Here is a 21,378-nt window from a genome sequence, read left to right on the forward strand (position 1 = left end):
GTTTTGCCTATAGGAGGGGTATTTCTCCTCCTGCTTGCCAAATCTCATTCCTTCATCCTTCCAATTTTCAACTTAAATACCATCTTCCTTGGGAGATGCCTCTGTAGACTTTACTCATCTTTGACTGGAGTCCACTGTAATGCAGATTGCAATTACTAAGAAAGGCAATTTACACACACACACACACACACACACACACACACACACACACACACACACAATATTCTAGATCCTTGTGGGTATTCCTGGAATAAATAATTTCTAATTGTTTGGGTGTATTTCTATGCCAATCAGAAAGTCAAGAGATCCCACAAGGACAACCTGATTTACTATAGCTTACTATATCCAGACCAATTGCTTAGGAAGGCAAAAAAAAATCTCTTTGCTAGCAGCCACCTACAGGACAACAAAGAACACATCATCTAATTTAAGAAGAAAGAGAACAGGATACCTCCTTCTGTGACCTCTTGCCCCAAGATGAGGAAGGTTTATTGGAACTGGATTCACAAGCACTGGACTTGCTTGTGATATTGAACTTGCCCACACTGGACAGGCCTGTTCTGGGTTCAGGGGCAGTGCTGGACACATATGAGCTGGTTTCAACTTGGAGGATCAAGAAATCTTTGAGAGAGTTATCTTCCTTTTGGGTGGGATTCTCTTGCAAGGCCAATGGCTCCTTCAGGGACAACTCCTTCCCAGTGGTGGGTTTCTCATTCAAGGCAAATGTCTCCTTGACATGGAATATCTTGTTGAGGGTAGGTTTCTCCTGAAAGGACAATGGCTCCTTGAAGAAGGTCTCCTTCTCCCTGCTGGGCTTCTCCTGCAAGGCCAAGGGCCCCCTCAGGGTAGCTTCTTCTTCAACTGTGGGATTCTCTTGCAAGGCCAAGGACTCCCTTGGGATGGTCCCCTCAATGCTGGGCTTCTGAAAAGCCAGTGGTTGCTTAATAAAGGACTCTTCATTGGTGATATTCTCTTGCAAGGCCAAATGCTTCTTCAAGAGGAACACTTTTCCCTGAGCAATGGGTTTCTTCTTTAAAGATAATTGCTTCTCAATGCTTGTTGCCACCTCGGTGGAGAGCTCCTCCTGCAAAACCAATGGTTTATTTAAAAGGGATTCCTCTTCAGTAGTGCACTTCTCCTGCAAAGCCAACAGCTTCTTCAAAGAATCCTCTTTGGTATCAGTCTTCTTCTGCAAGCCCAAAGCCTTCCAGAAGAGGGACTCATCTTTGCTGGTAGGTTTAACATGCAATGAAAATGGCTCCTGAGAAAGGAATTCCTCCTCAGTAGTAGGTTTCTCCTCTAAGGTCACTGGTTCCTTAATATACGATTCTTCTTCAGTGGTGGTCTTTTCTGGCAAGGCCAATGGCTTAGTTGAGAGGGACACCTCCTGCAGAGTGGTGTGCTTCTCTTTCAATACAGGTGGATCCTGGAAGAGGAACTCCTTTTCAGTTATAGACTTTCTATTAAAGGGCAATAGCTTCTTAAAGAGTGACTCTTCTTCAGAGGTGGTCTTCTCTGAGACCAGCGGCTTCTTTAAGAGGAACATCTTCCCTTGCATGAATTGCTTTTTCTTTAAAGATAACGGTGTCTTGGTAAGGATTTCCTCCTCAGTTGAAGACTTATTCCTAAGTGACAAGGACTCCTTATCTTTGCTAATCATATTCTGAAAGTCCAACAGTTCTTGGCAGATGGACATCATTAATTGAGAGGCACACTTTTTCTTCTTTAAAGATAAAGGCTCCTTGGTAGAGACTGCCTCATCTGTGGTATGTTTCTTCCTAAAGGGAACTGGTTCCATAAGAAATTCATCTTCACCATCAACATTCTCCTGCAATGCCCCTGGCTTCTTCAAAAGAGCCACCTCCCCATGTGTGGTATGCTTCTCTTGCAACATAGGTGATTCCTTGAAGAGAGACTCCTCCTCGGTGGTAGACTTCTTTTTAAAGGACAACTTCTCTCCAGAGGTGGCCTGCAATACTAGTGGCTTCTTCAAGCAGGACACCTTGCCCTGACTAATACACTTTTTCTTCTTTAAAGATAATAGCATCTTGGTGGGGGTTGCCTCCTCAATGGTACGTTTCTTCTTAAAAGCCAAAGGCTCCTTTAAAAGTGACTCCTCCTCAGTTAGAGTCTTTTGCAAGGTCAAGGCCTTCTTCAAGATGGACACCTCCTCCTGAGTGGTGTGCTCCTCTTGCAATGTGGGTGGCTCATGGAAAAGCGACTCCTCAGTGGTGTCCTTCTTCTTAGGGGACCGTGGCTCCTTAACGAATGACTTCTCTCCAGAGGTGATCTTTTGCAATGCTAGTGGCTTCTTCAAGTGGTACATCTTCCCCTGAATGGTACACTTCTTCTTTACAGGTAATGGTTTCTTGGTGGGGTTTGGCTCCTTGGTAGTACGTTTCTTCCTAAGGGACATTGGCTCCATAAGATATTTATCCTTACCGTCCTTCTCCTCCTCCAATGCCTGTGGCTTCTTCAAGAGGACCACCTCCCCACCAGTGGTGTGCTTCTCTTGCAATGCAGATGGCTCCTGGAAGAGAGACTCCAATGGCTCCTTAATGAGTGCCTTCTCTCCAGAGGTGGTCTTCTGCAATTCTAATGGCTTTTTCAAGTGAGCCAACTTCCCTTGAATAGTACAATTCTTTAACGATAATGGCCTCAAGGTGAAGGTTGCCTCCTTGCTAGTAGGTTTCTTCTTGAAAGCCAGTGGCTCCTTAATGAGGGACTCCTCTTCAGAGGTGGTCTTCTGAAATACTAGTGGTTTCTCCATATGGGACACCTTCCCCTGAGCGGTATACTTCTTCTTCTTCCTTAAAGATAACACCTTCTTGGTGGGGGTTGCCTCCTCTGTTTTAGGCTTCTTTCTAAAGTCTGTTGGCTCCATAAAGAAGGAATCCCCTTCAACAGTGATGTCCTGCAAAGCCAAATCCCCCTGATATGTACACATCTTCTTTAAAGATAATGTTCCTTTGGTGATGGCTGCCTCCTCAGTTTTATGCTTCTTCCCAAAAGTCATTGGCTCTACAACAAACTCATCAGTGTTGTCAGCTTCCTCCTGTAAGGATGGTGGCTTCTCCATGAGGGATACCTCCCCCTGATTTGTGGACTTCTTTAAAGATAATGACCTCTTGAAAAGGCTTGTATTCTCAGTGGTGAGTTCCTCTTTTAAAATTAATGGCTTTTTGAAAAATGATACCTCCTCAGTAGTGGTTGTTTTAGAGATGGTAGGTATCTCCAGAATGAGTGGTTTCTCCATAATATTTGGTACCAAGGCAGTAGAGACTACTACTGGTGAGGGTTCCAGCTTATAACTGTAAAGGAAACAATATCTGATTAGGAAGAATATAGTTCCTAGAATCCTCACCAACCATCTCATTTTGTTGCTATATTTATAAAAGGGGAAAGGACTTCAACCTCAAGAGACAGATTAAAGGGTAAAAATCAATGGGTACCATAGTGAATCAGCAAAGCACACTATATAGTTTCTATGGCCTAGGTCCTCACACTTTTCTGAAAAATTTCCCCTAAAATCCAGGTTATACTTTACTAAATATGAATTATTTCCTTTATTCATATATAAAGCCTTTATTCTAATACCACATTGTATGAGTTATCTGTTATTGTATCAATCTCCCTCACTAGCTGCATTTATTTATCTTTGTCTATCAGCACCAGGCATCTGGTAAAATGTAGGCTGAAATTAATATTGTTTGAAGGCTTATGAGAAAATTATGAGAGAGAAGCTTATGAAGGCTTAGAAAGGTGGGCTGGTACTTAATGTTGGTGGTATCTAACCACATCCCCTTCAACCTAAGCTATTCATGAGATACTTTCCCAAAGGAGAGAATAAAAAGACCACAATAGACATTTGTTCACATGGGTCAGATTCAAAGCTTTGTTTTGAACAGGACTGCACATCCAATTAGTAACTAACCTAGTGTGACCAAATCACTGGAGGACTAGAAATTAGAATAAGAGAGAATTGAAGGCAAATACAACCATCAGTCTGAACAAGAGTGAATGCCCCCAAAAGTAGATATCATATGATTCCATTTATATGAAATCTCCAGAATAGACATACCCATAGAGGTGTACCCACAAAAGAAAGTGGATTGGCAGTTGCCTGTGGCTGGAAAGGGGAAGGGAAGGGGTGGGTAAAAGGGGGGACCTGGGAAAAGAAAGGGACTACTAACAGGTTCAAGTTTTTGGGGGGGTATTGAAAAGTTCTAAAATTAAATAGTGGTGATGGCTGTAAAACTCTATGAATATAATTTAAAAACCACTGTATTGTTTAAAAAAAAAAAAAAAGGAAGTACCTGGAGAGGTTCCACATGGCCAGATAGATTCCAGGTCCCCCCTGATGAGAACTTTTAAAGGTAGTCTCCAGATAATCTAGTTATGATAAAGAGTATGTCTTCTAGAGCTAACCTGCCTGGATTCAAATCCTGGCTCCCCCACCTACTGGCTGGGTGACCTTGGGCAAATTAACTGTCTGTGCTTCACTTTTTTCACCTATACAATGGGGATATTACCTCTTTATAGGGTTGTTGTGAAAATTTGATTACTTAATATGCAATAAAAACATGTAAAACAAAGAATAGTTCAAAACTAACTGTATGCCAATAAATCAGGTAACTTAGATGAAATGGACAAATTCCTAAGACACAAACTACCAAAACTGATTTAAAAAGAAAATAGAAAATCTGAGTAGACCTATAACAACCAAAAACATTGAATTAATATAAAAACTACCCACAAAGAAAAGTCTAGGCCCAGATGGTTTTGCTGGAGAATTCTACCAAACATCTAAAGAAGAATTACTACCAGTTCCCCATAAACAACCCCAAGAAATAGAAAATATGAGAACAGTTACCAACTCATTCGATGAAGCCAGTATTACTCGATACCAAAAACAAAGTTATCACAAGAAAATTATAGTCTGGTATCTCTGAAAAATATAGGTGCAAAAATCCCCCACAAATACTAGCAAACCAAATCCGGCAACACATAAAAGTATTATATGCCATGACCAAGTGGGATTTGTCCCAGGAATACAAGGTTAGTTTAACATCCAAAAATCAATTCATGTATCAAGCCATATTAATGGAATAAAAAACAAAAGCCACATGATCATCTCAATAGATCCAGAAAAATCATTTGACAAAATACAACACCCTTTCATGATAAAGGACTCAATAGACTAGGAATAGAAAGGAGATTCCTCAACTTGATAAAGGGCATCTATGAAAAACCCAAAGCTAACATCATACTTAACGGTGAGAGACTGAAGCTTACCCCCTAAGATCAGGGAAAAAACAAGGATATCTATCTCTTCTTTAGAGGGTGGGAAATTTGTAGTGTAGCAGTATATAACTCATATAGCATTGCTGATGCTTTAGGACAAAACCCCTCTATTCTCTGAATAAATTCCAAACTCTTTGCCATGATATGCAAGGCCCTGGTGATCTGGCTCCTGTCTGCCTCTCCAAATCCATCTCTTAAGAAACATTAGTATAGGAAATTGGGCAACTGGGTGGCTCAGTTGGTTAAGCGTCTGCCTTTGGCTCAGGTCATAATCCCCAGGTCCTGGAATCGAGCCCCACATTGGGCTCCCTGTTCAGCGGGGACCCTGCTTCTCCCTCTCCCTCTGACTATCACTCCCTCTGCATGTGCTCTCTCTTTCTGTCAAATAAATAAAATCTTTAAAAAAAGAAAGAAACATTAGTATAGGTATTGAGTATCTACAATACCAGAGGTCTGGGGTGATCATAGTAGGCTTCCTTGATAGAGTGACCAGTTGTCTTTGTGACTGAGAGGGTTCCTGGGATGCAAGACTCTCAGTATTAAAACTGGGCAAATCTTAGAAAACCAGAATAAGTTGGTCACCCAATTCTTAGAAGACAAGGATGTCCAACTCTTGACACTTCTATTCAACATAGTACTAGAGGTTCTAGCCAGGGCAAACTAGGCAAGAAAATTAAATAAGGAGGAGCAAGATGGTGGAGGAGTAGAAGACCTAAATTTCGTCTGGACGCAGGAATTCAGCTAGATAGGGAACAAACCACTCTGAACATCTACGAACTCAACAGGAGATAGAAGAAAAGAACAGCAGCAACTCTCTGAACAGAAAAGCGACCACTTTCTGAAAGGTCTCTTCTGATTTGTTTAGTGTATATTTTTCCGGGGTCGTCGTTACCCTGTTAGCATTTTCTTCTCTCATTCATCTATTCTCCTCTGGACAAAATGACAAGACGGAAAAAAAATCACCTCAAAAAAAAAAGAACACGAGGCAGTACCGACTGCCAGGGACCTAATCAATACGGACATTAGTAAGATGTTGGAACTAGAGTTCAGAACGACGATTTTAAAGATTCTAGCTGGGCTTGAAAAAGCATGGAAGATATTAGAGAAACCCTTTCTGGAGAAATAAAAACTAAAATCTAACCAAGTCAAAATCAAAAAGGCTATTAATAAGGTGCAATCAAAAATGGAGGCTCTAACTGCTAGGACAAATGAGGCAGAAGAGAGAATAAGTGATACAGAAGACCAAATGATGGAGAATAAAGCAGCTGAGAAAAAGAGAGATAAACAACTATTGGATCATAAGGGCAGAATCTGAGAGATAAGTGATACCATAAGAGGAAACAATATTAGAATAATTGGGATCCCAGAAGAAGAAAGAGAGAGAGGCAGAAGGTATATTGGAGCAAATTATAGCAGACAACTTCCCTAATTTGGGGAAGGCAACAGGCATCAAAATCCAGGAGGCACAGAGAACCCCTCTCAAAATCACTAAAAATAGGTCAACACCCCAACATCTAATAGTAAAACTTACGAGTCTCAGAGACAAAGACAAAATCCTAAAAGCAGCTCGGGACAAGAGATCTGTAACCTACAATGACAGAAACATTGGATCGGCAACAGACCTATCCACAGAGACCTGGTAGGCCAGAAAGGACTGGCATGATATATTCAGAGCACTAGATGAGAAAAATATGCAGCCAAGAATACTATATCCAGCTAGGCTGTCATTGAAAATAGAAGGAGAGATAAAAAGCTTCCAGGGCAAACAAAAACTAAAGGAATTTGCAAACACAAAATCAGCCCTACAAGAAATATTGAAAGGGGTCCTCTAAGCAAAAAGAGAGCCTAAAAGTAACAAAGACCAGAAAAGAACAGAGACAATATACAGTAACAGTTACCTTAGAGGCAAGACAATGGCACTAAATTCATATCTTTCAATAGTTACCCTGAATGTAAATGGGCTAAATGCCCCAATAAAAAGACAAGACCCATCCATATGCTGTCTGCAAGAGACTCATTTTAGACCCAAAGACACCCCCAGATTGAAAGTGAGGGGGTGGAAAACCATTTACCATGCTAATGGACACCAAAAGAAAGCTGGGCTGGCAATCCTTATATTAAACAAATTAGATTTTAAACCAAGACGATAATAAGAGATGAGGAAGGACACTATATCATACTTAAAGGGTCTATCCAACAAGAAGATCTAACAATTGTAAATATCTATGCCCCTAACATGGGAGCAGCCAATTATATAAGCCAATTAATAACAAAAGCAAAGGAACACATCGACAACAATACAATAATAGTGGGGGACTTTAACACCCCCCTCACTGAAATGGACAGATCATCTAAGCAAAAGATCAACAAGGAAATAAAGACTTTAAATGACACACTGGACCATATGGACTTCACAGATCTATTCAGAACATTCCAACCCAAAGCAACAGAATACACATTCTTCTCCAGTGCCCATGGAACATTCTCTAGAATAGATCACATCCTAGGTCACAAATTAGGTCTCAACCGGTACCAAAAGACTGGGATCATTCACTGCATATTTTCAGACCACAGTGCTTTGAAACTAGAACTCAATCACAAGAGGAAAGTTGGAAAGAACTCAAATACATGGAGACTAAAGAGCATCCTACTAAAGAATGAATGGGTTAACCAGGAAATTAAAGAATTAAAAAATAATTCATGGAAACAAATGAAAATGAAAACACAACTGTTCAAAATCTTTGGGATGCAGCAAAGGCGGTCCTAAGAGGAAAGTATATAGCAATACAAGGCTTTCTCAAGAAACGAGAAAAGTCTCAAATACACAGCCTAACCCTACACCTAAAGGAGCTGGAGAAAGAGCAGCAAATAAAGCCTAAACCCAGCAGGAGAAGAGAAATAATAAAGATCAGAGCAGAAATCAATGAAATAGAAACCAACAGAAGAGTAGAACACATCAATGAAACTAGGAGCTGGTTGTTTGAAAGAATTAACAAGATTGATAAACCCCTGGCCAGACTTATCAAAAAGAAAAGAGAAATGACCCAAATAAATAAAATCATAAATAAAAGAGGAGAGATCACAACCAAACCAAAGAAATACAAACAATTGTAAGAAAATATTATGAGCAACTACATGCCACCAAATTAGATAATCTGGAAGAAATGGAGGCATTCCTAGAGACGTATCAACTACCAAAACTAAACCAGGAAGAAATAGAAAACCTGAAGAGACCTATAACCACTAAGGAAATTGAAGCAGTCATCAAAAATCTCCCAACAAAAGCCCAGGGCCAGATGGCTTCCCAGGGGAATTCTACCAAATATTTAAAGAAGAATTAATACTTATTCTTCTGAAACTGTTCCAAAAAATAGAAATGGAAGGAAAACTTCCAAACTCGTTTTAGGTGGCCACCATTACCTTGATCCCAAAACCAGACAAAGACCCCATCAAAAAGGAGAATTACAGACCAATATCCTTGATGAACATGGATGCAAAAATTCTCACCAAAATACTAGCCAATAGGATCCAACAGTACACTAAAAGGATTATTCACCACGACCAAGTGGGACTTATTCCTGGGCTGCAAGGTTGGTTCAACATCCACAAATCAATCAATGTGATACAATACATTAATAAAAGAAAGAACAAGAACCATATGATCCTCTCAATAGATGCAGAATTTGACAAAGTACAGCATCCTCTCTGGATCAAAACTCTTCAGAGGATAGGGATAGAGGGGACAGACCTCAATATCATAAAAGTCATCTATGAAAAACCCACAGCGAATATCATTCTTAATGGGGAAAAACTGAGAGCTTTCCCCCTAAGGTCAGGAATGCGGCAGGGACGTCCACTATCACAGCTGCTATTCAACATAGTACTAGAAGTCCTAGCCACAGCAATCAGACAACAAAAAGAAATAAAAGGCACCCAAATCGGCAAAGAGGAAGTCAAACTCTCACTCTTTGCAGATGATATGATACTTTTATGTGGAAAACCCAAAAGACTCCACCCCAAAACTGCTAGAACTCATACAGGAATTCAGTCAAGTGGCAGGATATAAAATCAATGCACAGAAATCAGTGGCATTCCTATACACCACCACCAAGACAGAAGAGAGAGAAATTAAGGAGTCGATCCCATTTACAACTGCACCCAAAACCATAAGATACCTAGGAATAAATTTAACCAAAGAGGCAGAGAATCTGTACTCAGAAAACTATAAAATACTCATGAAAGAAACTGAGGAAGACACAAAGAAATGGAAAAACGTTCCATATTCATGGATTGGAAGAACAAATATTGTGAAGATGTCAATGCTACCTAGAGCAATCTACACATTCAATGCAATCCCCATCAAAATACCATCCACTTTTTTCAAAGATATGGAACAAATAATCCTAAAATTTGTATGGAACCAGAAAAGACCCCCAACAGCCAGAGGAATGTTGAAAAGGAAAACCAAAACTGGTGGCATCACAATTCCGGCCTTCAAGCTCTATTACAAAGCTGTCATCATCAAGACAGTATGGTACTGGCACAAAAACGGACACATAGATCAATGGAACAGAACAGAGAGCCCAGAAATGGACCCTCAACTCTATGGTCAACTTATCTTTGACAAAGCAGGAAAGAATGTCCAATGGAAAAAAGACAGTCTCTTCAACAAATGGTCTTGGGAAAACTGAACAGCCACAAGCAGAAAAATGAAACTGGACCATTTCCTTACACCACACACAAAAATAGACTCCAAATGGTTGAAAGACCTAAATGTGAGACAGGAGTCCATCAAAATCCTAAACGAGAACACAGGCAGGAACCTCTTCGACCTCAGCCGCATCAACTTCTTCCTAGAAACATCGCCAAAGGCAAGGGAAGCAAGGGCAAAAATGAACTATTGGGACTTCATCAAGATAAGAAGCTTCTGCACAGCAAAAGAAACAGTCAACAAAACCAAAAGACAACCAACAGAATGGGAGAAGATATTTGCAAATGACATATCAGATAAAGGGCTAGTATCCAAAATCTGAAAGAACTTATTAAACTCAACACCCAAAGAACAAATGATCCAATTAAGAAATGGGCAGAAGACATAAACAGACATTTTTCCAAAGAACACATCCAAACGGCCAACAGACACATGAAAAAGTGCTCAACGTTGCTCGGCATCAGGGAAATCCAAATCAAAACCTCAATGAGATACCACCTCACACCAGTCACAATGGCTAAAATTAACAAGTCAGGAAATGACATATGTTGGCGGGGATGTGGAGAAAGGGGAACCCTCTTACACTGTTGATGAGAATGCAAGCTGGTGCAGCCACTCTGGAAAACAGTATGGAGGTTCCTCAAAAAGTTGAAAATAGAGCTACCATACGACCCAGCAATTGCACTACTGGGTATTTACCCCAAAGATACAAATGTAGGGATCCGAAGGGGTACGTGCACCCCGATGCTTATGGCAGCAATGTCCACAATAGCCAAACTATGGAAGAAGCCAAGATGTCCATCGACAGAGAAATGGATAAAGAAGATGTGGTATATATACACAATGGAATATTATGCAGCCATCAAAAGGAACGAACTCTTGCCATTTGCAACAACGTGGATGGAACTGGAGGGTATTATGCTGAGCGAAATAAGTCAATCAGAGAAAGACATGTGTCATATGACCTCACTGATATGAAGAATTCTTAATCTCAGGAAACAAACTAAGGGTTGCTGGAGTGGTGGGGGGTGGGAGGGATGGGGTGGCTGGGTGATAGACATTGGGGAGGGTGTGTGCTATGGTGAACACTACGAATTGTGCAAGACTGTTGAATCACAGACCTGTACCTCTGAAACAAATAATACATTATATGTTTAAAAAAAGAAGAAGAAAAAGATAGCAGTAAGGAAAAAATGAAGAGGGGGAAATCGGAGGGGGAGACGAACCATGAGAGACTATGGACTCTGAGAAACAAACAGGGTTCTAGAGGGGAGGCGGTGTGGGGATGGGTTAGCCTGGTGATGGGTTATTAAAGAGGGCACGTTCTGCATGGAACACTGGGTGTTATACACCAACAATGAATCATGGAACACTACATCAAAAACTAACGATGTAATGTGTGGTGATTAACATAACAATAACAAATTTTAAAAAACTAATGATGTAATGTATGGTGATTAACATAACCTAATAAAAAATTTTTCAAAAAAAAAAAAGAAAATTAAATAAAAGGCCTCCAGATTGAAAAGCAAGAAGTAAAACTGTGTATTAGCAGATGACATGATTTACATATAGAAAGTCCTAGGAATCTACACCAAAACTATTAGAACTAATTAATACACAAGTTTAGCAAGGTTCCGTGACACAAGATCAATATACCAAAATCATATATATATTTCTATATCCTTGCAATGAACAGTATGAAAATGAAATTAGGAAAACAAATCCATTTACAACAGCATCAAGAAGAATAAAATGCTTAGAAATAAATTTAACAAAAGAAGTACAAAATTTATATTCTGAAAACTACAAAAACATTGAAAGAAATTAAAGGTCTAAATAAATGAAAAGACATCCTATGTTTGTGGGTTGGAGGACTTAGTACTAAGACGGTAATACTCCTGAAATTGATTTACAGGTTCAAGACAACTTCTGTAAGAATCCCAGTAGAAAAGGACAAGCTGATTCTAAAATTTATAAGGAATTGCAAAGAACCCAGAATAGCCAAAACAATCTTGAAAAAGAGGAACAAAGTTGGAGGAGTCACACTTCCTAATTTCAAAATGCACTACAGAGCACCAACAATCAAGATAATGTGGTACTGGCATAATGGCAGACATGTAGATCGATGGAATAAAATTGAGACTTCAGAAATAAACACTTGCATTTATAGTCATTTGATTTTTGACAAGGATGCCAAGATAATTAGGTGGAGAAAGATTAGTCTTTTTAACAAATAGTGCTGGGACAACTGGATATCTACATGCAAAACAATGAAGTTAGACCCCTAACACACACTAACAACAAAAATTAACTCAAATAGAATCAATAACCTAAGAGCTAAATCTTTAAAGCTCTGCAAAGAAAATCTTAAATCTTTGTAACCTCAGATTTGGCAATGGTCTCTTAGCACACCAAAAGCATAAGCAACAAAGGAAAAAATAAATTGGACTTCATCAAAATTAAAAACTTTTGTGCCTCGAAGGATACCAACAAGAAAATGAATAGACAGCTCACAGAACAGATAAAAATATTTGCAAATTACGTATCTGATCAGAGACTTAAATCTAGAAAATATAAAGAACTCTTACAACTTAATGAAAAGTTCAACAACTAAATTTTTTAAATGGGCAAAGGATCTGAGTAGACATTTCTCTAAAAAAGTATGCAAGTGGGCAATAAGCACATGAAAGATGCTCAACATCATTAGTCAACAGAAAAATGCAAATCTAGGGGTGCCTGGGTGGCTCAGTCTGTTAAGTGTCTGCCTTCAGCTCAGGTCATGATCCCAGGATCCTGGGATCAAGCCCCACAACAGGCTCCCTGCTCAACTGGGAGCCTGCTTCTCCCTTTCCCTCTGTCTGCCGCTCCCCCTGCTTGCGTTCTGTCAAATAAATAAATAAAATCTTCAAAAAAAAAGAAGATAAATGCAAATCTAAAGCACAGTGAGATACCACTTCACACCCATTAGAATGGCCATAATAAAAAAAAAAAATAGTAAGGGTTGGCAAGGATGTAGAAAATTGGAAACCCTCATACAGTGTTGGTAGGAATGTAAAATAGTGCCACCACTATGGAATATAGTTTGGCAGCTCCTCATTGAGTTCAACATAGAATTACCATATGACCCAATTATATTCCTAGGTAGACAAAATAATTGAAAATAGGTGTTCAAACAAAAACTTGTACACAAATGTTCATAGCCACACCATTCACAATAACCAAAAGGTCGAAATAATCCAAATGTCCATCAACTGAAGAATGGATAAAGAAAGTACGGAATATTCATACAATGGAATATTACTGGTCAACAAAAAGGAATGAAGTACTGATACCTGAAACAATATGGATGAACCTCAAAAACACTATACAAAATGAAAGAAGCTAGACACATAAGATCACACACTGTATAATTCCATTTATATGAAACGCCCACAACAGGCAAATCTATAGAAAGAGAAAGTAGATTAGTGATTGCCTAGAGCTGGGGAGGATGGGGGAATTGAGAGGTGATAGCTAAAGATAATAGGCTGGTTTGTTTTGTTTTGTTTGTTTTTTGTGGTTTTTTTTTTTTTGATTCACCAAAATGTTCTAAAATTCATTGTGATGATGGCTGCATAACTTCAAATATACTGAAAGCTTTCAGTATATAATGTGTGAACTACACATGTTAAATGGGTGAATTGTATGGTATATAAATTATATCTCAATAAAGCTGTTAGCAAAAAAGCCCACTTAGAATAATGTGTGATTACAGTGAGCTCTCAATAAATGTCAGCCACTAGTTCTAGTGCTATTATTAAGGTCCATTCCACTTGAACCCTGATTGAAGGCGAGAATGTTCATGGTATTTTGTGAGGATTTCCCTGCTAAAGTCAGAATTATAAAAGAAAGTCAGAAGAAAATAATGCAGGGAATTAAAGTCAAAATACACACAGAAATCCCAGGAATTTCATCTCAGCAAGAAACTAAGTCGGGATAAATGCTAATCTGGTTTGATTTCTTTTGGCTAGGTAATTAGAAAAGTGTCCTGTGGACCTGACATGCTAATTTTCTGGAATTCCCCAACCTTCTTCTCTTACCCTTTGGAACCCATGCTTAAGCCTACTATAGCTATCTAGCTAATTTATTCTTTTCTTTCCTGAAAGTAATTCCCACCGGGATGAGGAGAGGCTATAGAAAGGACTCACTCCACTCTCTAACTCTTCTTCTAAAAAAAGTTTTCCTAGGGGTAAATCCTTTTTCTAACCCAAATGAAAATACTCGTATCTACTTGCAGAACCTGTGAACAGTTCCCTGTAACATCTGGAAAACATAGGTTTTTGGCCTACAGAGATAGTAATTTCTCTCCAGTAATAAGGAACAAACCTCTCCCAAAAGCTTCCAATGAGATAAGCAGACTGGCAAGCTATCAGCCAGCTGCTGAGTATCCCCTAAAAAGTTGCCCCCACAATCTCAAGCACAGACTACCTCAAACAGGGACTGAATTACTAAAAGAGAGAAAAGATGAGCACAAGATCTTTTGGCAAACTTCCCAATGACAACAGCTCTTTCAATATGCACAGGCCATGGAAAGAGAGAGAAGAGGCCTATAACATGTCAGCAACCACAGCTGGGCACCCAAGGGTTGATGTGGTAATCACCACTGTGGCTCACTAAACCTGTTCTCAATGGGGGACAAAAGGTCAAAGGATGTCATATACTCTCCTTTACCATCTAAAACACTGCCATCTGAGTCTCTTCTTACTCACCTTTCCTTATTCATCTCATTGTTTTTGGCCAACCCAAGAGCAGCTGTGTTCCCTTTTATCTTCTTGGAAACATCTTTAACAAACTCCTTATTGGATTCCTTCTTGAGTTGGGCAGGTTGACTTTGAGAAGCCTGCAAAAAACATGGGGGGGGGAGGGCACGGGGGTAAGAAGGAAGCAAGGAAATGTAGAGAACCACAAATGACTTAATAGGTAGTGCTTACAGGAAAGTTCTGACCCACATCCCCATCTTGGACACCTTGTTTGGGTGTTCCCAGGAGTAATAATCAAAACATCCCACAACCAGTGTGGCACTGGTGTCAACCAATCACAATGGAAGCTAGCAGTATAATAGTACTGCTTACATATTAGCCAAATACCAGCCTTAAGTGATTCCAAGATACACAGAATGTAGTTCTGATCTCCATGTCAGGTATACTGGCTGGCAAATTCCCAAAAAGATGTTTTGTTAATATCACATTCTACTTTGACTCCATAAGATATTCGGGGGGGGCGGTGGAATGTAATATAACCGGCTTTAATACCTGGGTATACCAAGATCAACTAGCTTTTCAGGGTAGGCCTCTAACACAACACTACCTGTCATACATCTATCCCATCATTGAAGGGATATTTACTTAACATGGGGCTCCGGGGAGCTCCACCATAAACTCTAATCATGACTAATTCTACCAAACAGTAGGAGAGATCATGAGATTGTGAGTAATATCAGTAAAAATAAATTTAAAAGTTATGCCTTTAAAATGAAACAAACTGAACCTAATTATATTCCAAATAGATACCATAATCACACTAAGGGAAAAGGAAAAAGAAAACAGAAGAAAATACAAGAAACAACTAATCCAAGTAAACACAGTTTTGGACTATATACCCTCAACATACACATTCTTAGTCAGGATGGGTTTGTGGGGTGGCAGAGAATATTGCAAATAAATCTGGAATTTTTTTTTAAGATTCATTCATTCATTTGTCAGAGAGAGAGAGAGAGCACAAGCAGGGAGAGCTGCAGGCAGAGGGAGAAGCAGGCTCCCTGCTGAGCAAGAAGCCTGATGTGGTACTCGATCCCAGGATCCTGGGGTCATGGCCTGAGCTGAAGGCAGATGCCCAACTGACTAAGCCACTCAGGCATCCCAAATCTGGAACTCTTTTTAACAGGTTTATTATGGTGGCATGGATGAAGTAATTTTGAAACCCTTTTAGATGTGTTACAATACTGAGTAAATGTGTTGATGTCCTCATTGTAGAAGGAATATACAAATATGGATTGGGGAATGCAAGGAAAAACCCTGTGTATTGGAATGGGAGCTGTGTAAATTCATGATCTCTTAAATACGTCTATGTATATATACATCTGAGTATATGGGTATATGTATATGCATCTGTGCATACAGATATATGTATATGGATGTTTAAGTACACATATATGTATATGTGCATATAAAGATTTGGTTTAGACAAAAATCATCAATGGATGCTAAATTTAGGGGAAATTTTGATGAAGAGTAAGTTATTTGCAGGCTCTTAAGAGTGTGTCCCATACACCACTTACTAATTGCAAGAGGAAAAAAAATAAACAGTAATTATACAGTGGGAAACCAGATAACATCTTGACTGGGTGATCAAAATTTAATATCACCAATAAGAGACAGATGGACATCATGGGCCTCCAGATGTGATATCCTAAGGACAGAGTATCACCTATATAGTATCCCAACCAACAATGTATATCATCAATCTAGTCACATGGAAACATCAGACAAACATAAAACGAGGAATGTCCTATTTTTAAAAGGGTATCTAGGGGTGCCTAGGTGTCTCAGTCAGTTAAGCATCTGCCTTCGGCTCAGGTCATGATCTCAGGGTCCTGAAATTGAGTCCTGAGTCCGGCTTCCTGCTCAGCAGGAGTTTGCTTCTCCCTTCCCCTCTGTGCACACGCTCTCTCTCTCTCTCTCTCTCAAAGAAATAAATCTTTAAATATATAAAAGGGTGTCTAGGTGGCACTGTATTTTTCAAAAGTGGTAATGTCAATGAAAACAAAGAAAGGCTATGGAAATGTTCCAGATTAAAAGCAGCTAGAGACTCTGAAACTAACAATACGTTATGTCAATTAATTGAATTTAAATTTAAAAAATACATATATTTTTTTAAAGCAGCTAGAGAAATGACAAGTAAATGATACTACACTGGATCATTTACTAGAAGGTAAAAATACTTATAACATTGACCTTATAAGGTCAACTGAAAAAACTGGAATATGGATAATAGATTACATAAAAATATTGTATCAATGTAAATGTATAAAGTTGTTAACAGTACTGTGGTTATATAAGGAAATTTCTCTGGGGCGCCTGAGTGGCTCAGTCAGTTGGGTGTCCAACTCTTAGTTTCAGCTCAGGTCATGATCTCAGGGTCATGAGATGGAGCCCCATGTTGGGCTCCACGCTCAGCGGGGAATCTGATTTAGATTCTCTCTCCCTCTCCTTTTGCCCCTCCCCCTGCTCATGCTCGCGCTTTCTCTAAAATGAATAAATAAATCTTTTTTAAAAAGACAATTTCTCTGATGAAATATACACTGAAGTACTTGGGGTAAAAAGCCATGATGTATGTAAGCAAATGGGATAACATGTTAACTATAGGTTAATCTAGGTGAAGAGTATATGCATATTATTTGTACTTTTTATTTTTGCAACTTTTTGTAAACTTGAAATTATTTCTAAATGAAATATTTAAAAAATATGCCTTTGTATCATCAGATCATAATAAGCAACTGCAATCCAACAGGGAATTAATTCTTTCTTAGGCCCTCAAGCCATCCACCTCTGCTCCTCAAATAGTTTGGCACTGTTTTCATTTTAACTTCTTACCTAAAGCTTTACAAATTCCCTGTATGTGCAACTGAGATTCAGAATTGGAAAAGAATTGCATTCTTGGCACAAGAGAGGTGGAGACCCCAACACCCAGGGTGAAACTCTTTACTTGCCATATGTGAAGGTTCAAAGCACGAATATTCTCAGATCTAAGCTCAAGGGGACCTTAATCTGCACTTCCTTACAACTGTTTCATCAAAAAAAAAAAAGAAAAAGAAAGAAAGAAAGAAAGAAAAAAGGAAAATTGTGTCCTACTGACACAAAATCATTTAGGTAAATGTGGATATAGACCCTACCTCCTTGTCTACTGGCTTAGGACCAGCTCTTACCACAAGTCTTTCCCATGCTGGAATGATAAAGGCGAGGGAAAGAAAAACACAGCAGGTTAATTAAAACAGATCAAATCTTTTGGCATGCCAGGACCTCACTGGTGAATGTTGAGGGAAAAAACAGATGTGTGGACATGGAGATTTAGTATACTGACAGGAATACAGACAGGAAGAAACAAATAATCATATAGGGAATCCCCAAAATTCAGAGAGAAAGGAGCCCTCAACCCTCAAATAGATGAGCTCAGACATCTGCAGAAATGCCCAATCCTAGGAATGGCTTAGGCACCTTGTAATGATGGAACTTTCTCTGGAAAACACCAAAGACCATTCAAGGTTACCAAAGTGAATCTTCAAAACTTGAATGCAAAAGGGAATTGGGCTTTCTGAGTTTCTGGAAAGCTAGAGGCAGAGCTACTGCTCAGAGATGCCCTGCTTCTCCCACTTCCACTCTGGATATAGATGGGGCCTAACAGATACTGCATTCATTTGGAGAACCAGAAGGGCTCTGGATGATATCTGCATGTATTTCCTATTAGTTTGTGTTTGCTCTTTATGAATGGCAATATAAACTTCATGAAAAAAAAGGACTGAGACATAGCAAGAAATTATCTCATATGCTGTGAGACCTTGCTTTGCACAACGTCACTGCTCTTCCATCAGGGACTCTGGGGGCCAAGGGAAGCTACACTACCATGAGCTGCATCTGCTTCCGATTTGTGTGGCTACCTTATTTCAGCCAAGTTTCTAGATCCATAGTTAAATAAGTCAGGAAACAAATCTAGCCTTACAAGTCTGTGTGGGAAGGGTCTCTTTCAACCAATCTACAGTAAACCTGAAATTATTCAGAAAGCTGTAACCTAATCATATATGTTGTAATCTGTATGAGGAAGAGACTATGTTAGTACAGAGGTGGTCACACAGCAGCATCTAAAGAGCAGAGATCCAAAGGAGAGAACTTTGCCAATGCTTAACCAATCCTGCTCAAGGGGGTAAAATATTATCTAGTAGATACAAGTATTCTGGTAGCTACAGAAGGACATTCTATTATGGAGGGCAGGAATAGTTCACCAGGTTCTCTGTATCCTAGATGAAACACTTTGAAAGCAACATTGGGCAAGTCCTGATCTGTAAACATAATTATGGTATCTACCTTATAGAAATAAATGAGGATTAAGGGAGTTAATACAGGAAAAAGTGCTTAGAATAGTGCCAGGCACCTGGTAAGCCCTCAGTAGTCATCAGTTATTATTCTCTAAGACCAAAGATTACCTTTGGCCCAATTCTACGTTCAATTAGTAACAGTTAACTATCAATTCTGGGTTCTGCTGGTATCTTAATAATATCAGAAGGGAGTGAACTCAAGAATTCTCCTCAAAATTGAGTTTCTCAATCTCCACAGTTGAAGACCAGACCATGGAACAGTGGTCCTCAATGGTTCTGTACATCAGGGGGCATTTCTGATTGTTACTATGAATGGGCTGCTGCTGGAATTTAACACCAGGAGCCAGAGATGTTGTGGCTGAGGACAGTCCTACACAACAGAAAAACTACTTCACCAATTGCCCATAGTGCTTGAATTGATAAACACTGCCTTGAACTACAATGAATCCATCAGGATACTCACCTCCAAGGCCTAGGCAGCTAGTTGAGCCACGTCTGGACTTAATCTAAATGCAAGATCCCGTAGCTCTTATATTTATCTACAATTTCATATCTGATAATCACTCTGTCTGCTGGTTCCAGAAAGTTCAACCAATTAACCCAGATGGTATGTACCAGCAGAAGACCTCCTGCCTTCTGAAACTGGATCACTGATTCCAAGTATAACTGGCTCTCAACATTCTAGAGAGGGTCAGGGTCTGGTAACACAGAAAGATCCCTTAAGGAAGAGGTTATCTCAGCCATATGCAAAACCACAGCAAGGGATTGGACTAGCATACTCACATTGGTGAGATCTTCAAAAGCTGATCTCTTTTTGCATCGTCTCTTAGGTGAACATGAAGAGATCTTTGCTTGATAATTCTCCCCTCTCTAAAAAAGTAAAAGAGGTAAATGAGTATATCCAATCATGAACACTTTTCAGGGACTTCGGGTCATCTTTGGGGCTCAGGGGGAAACCCCAGAATCTCCAAGCAACTGGAGATGTATATAATAAACCCCAAAAAACTACAACAAAAGGAAATTTTGGCATTCACTGCTGCTTAGAGAGTCCCTGAAGGAGGTAATCATTGATCATGGGGACAAAACTAGGATGATGACCTTCAGTGTAACCCCTAGAATGAGCAAAATAGCTTGGTAAAGCTAGTTTTCCCTCTTAGTTCTCTCATCTTTATGGTTATCTGATCAAAGATTAACAACCACCACCACCCTGCCATTCCCAGTCATTCCTTTAATATGGATGCTCTCAAGTAAATCAGTTCAATAATTTAACAAATATTTAAGCATCTCTTATGTTAAGTATTTAAGATAGTCCCAATAAGGACAATAACACACATACCTAGATATTAGTCCAGGATCACCTCTTTACTAGCTGTTGACCTTGGACAAATCGCTTACTCTCTCAGCCTCAATTTTTGCTTATCAGTAAAATTGGAATGATAACCTACCTTATTTGAGGATCAAATAAGAGAATACATATTTTGAAAGTCTGTATAGAGGCGCCTGGTTGGCCCAAATTCTGTGTTTTGAGAAAGGAGTTTGGTAATCCATATTAACCTCTAATTGTTAGTGTCTATGAAGGAGAGGTAGCAGATGGGAAGAGAGGTGACTATTTTGGAGCAAAAGGGGTTTTCTTTCTAGGTATTGTTTATCTGTGCATGCCTTACCCATCTCCCAAGTGAATGACACCATCTCTATGGGGCTACAGGTTAGGGTAAATCACACTGTAGTGCTCTTCTACTCATTAACAGTTTTTCTTTGGTGAAGGTCTCCTAAGTATTAAATTTCCTCTATGAAATGAGAACACAGCTCTACTTTTATCAGAGAGTTGCTATAACGTGAAGCAGAGCATTAGGGTCACACCATCTATTTGCTCTGTTCTTCATCTACATCATGAACAGTTAGTACATGACACAGTAAGTGATCAGAAGTTTAGAGAATTGGATTCATAGTACAATAGACCAATCTAGCACAGCAGAGCAATCCTGAAAGAGCCAAGAAGAATTACTTCTATTTTCTAATTGATTAAGCTAAGAAATCAGTAAACTATTAGTCTTTTATCTAGTTCATGGTAAATAATCCTAGTGGAAATAATTAGCAAAAATATTTGGTGGTTACACAAATCTCACAAATTAGCTAAGAAATAAACTGTCAGTCTGCTATCCAATTCCCATTTAATATTACCAGTAGAAATAATCCAATTCCCACTTAATATTACCAGTAGAAATAATCAGCC

General features: G+C 39.2%; 1 protein-coding gene across 13 annotated transcripts in view; it reads right to left on the minus strand.

Annotated features, from left to right (window-relative positions):
- Nucleotides 1–21,378, minus strand: part of CCNB3 (cyclin B3) — a 62,014-nt gene that overhangs the window by 24,768 nt on the left and 15,868 nt on the right. For all 13 annotated transcript variants that reach the window (XM_035725738.1, XM_027608987.2, XM_027608982.2 and 10 more), the window contains 3 exons: nt 19,929–20,015; nt 14,767–14,897; nt 452–3,311 (listed from right to left, as the gene is read on the minus strand). In XM_035725738.1, the coding sequence (XP_035581631.1) occupies nt 452–3,311; nt 14,767–14,897; nt 19,929–20,015 (3,078 nt within the window). The remainder of the gene's footprint in view (nt 1–451; nt 3,312–14,766; nt 14,898–19,928; nt 20,016–21,378) is intronic.

This window comes from Zalophus californianus, chromosome X (assembly GCF_009762305.2).
Source record: "Zalophus californianus isolate mZalCal1 chromosome X, mZalCal1.pri.v2, whole genome shotgun sequence".
Taxonomy (NCBI): Eukaryota; Metazoa; Chordata; class Mammalia; order Carnivora; family Otariidae; genus Zalophus; species Zalophus californianus.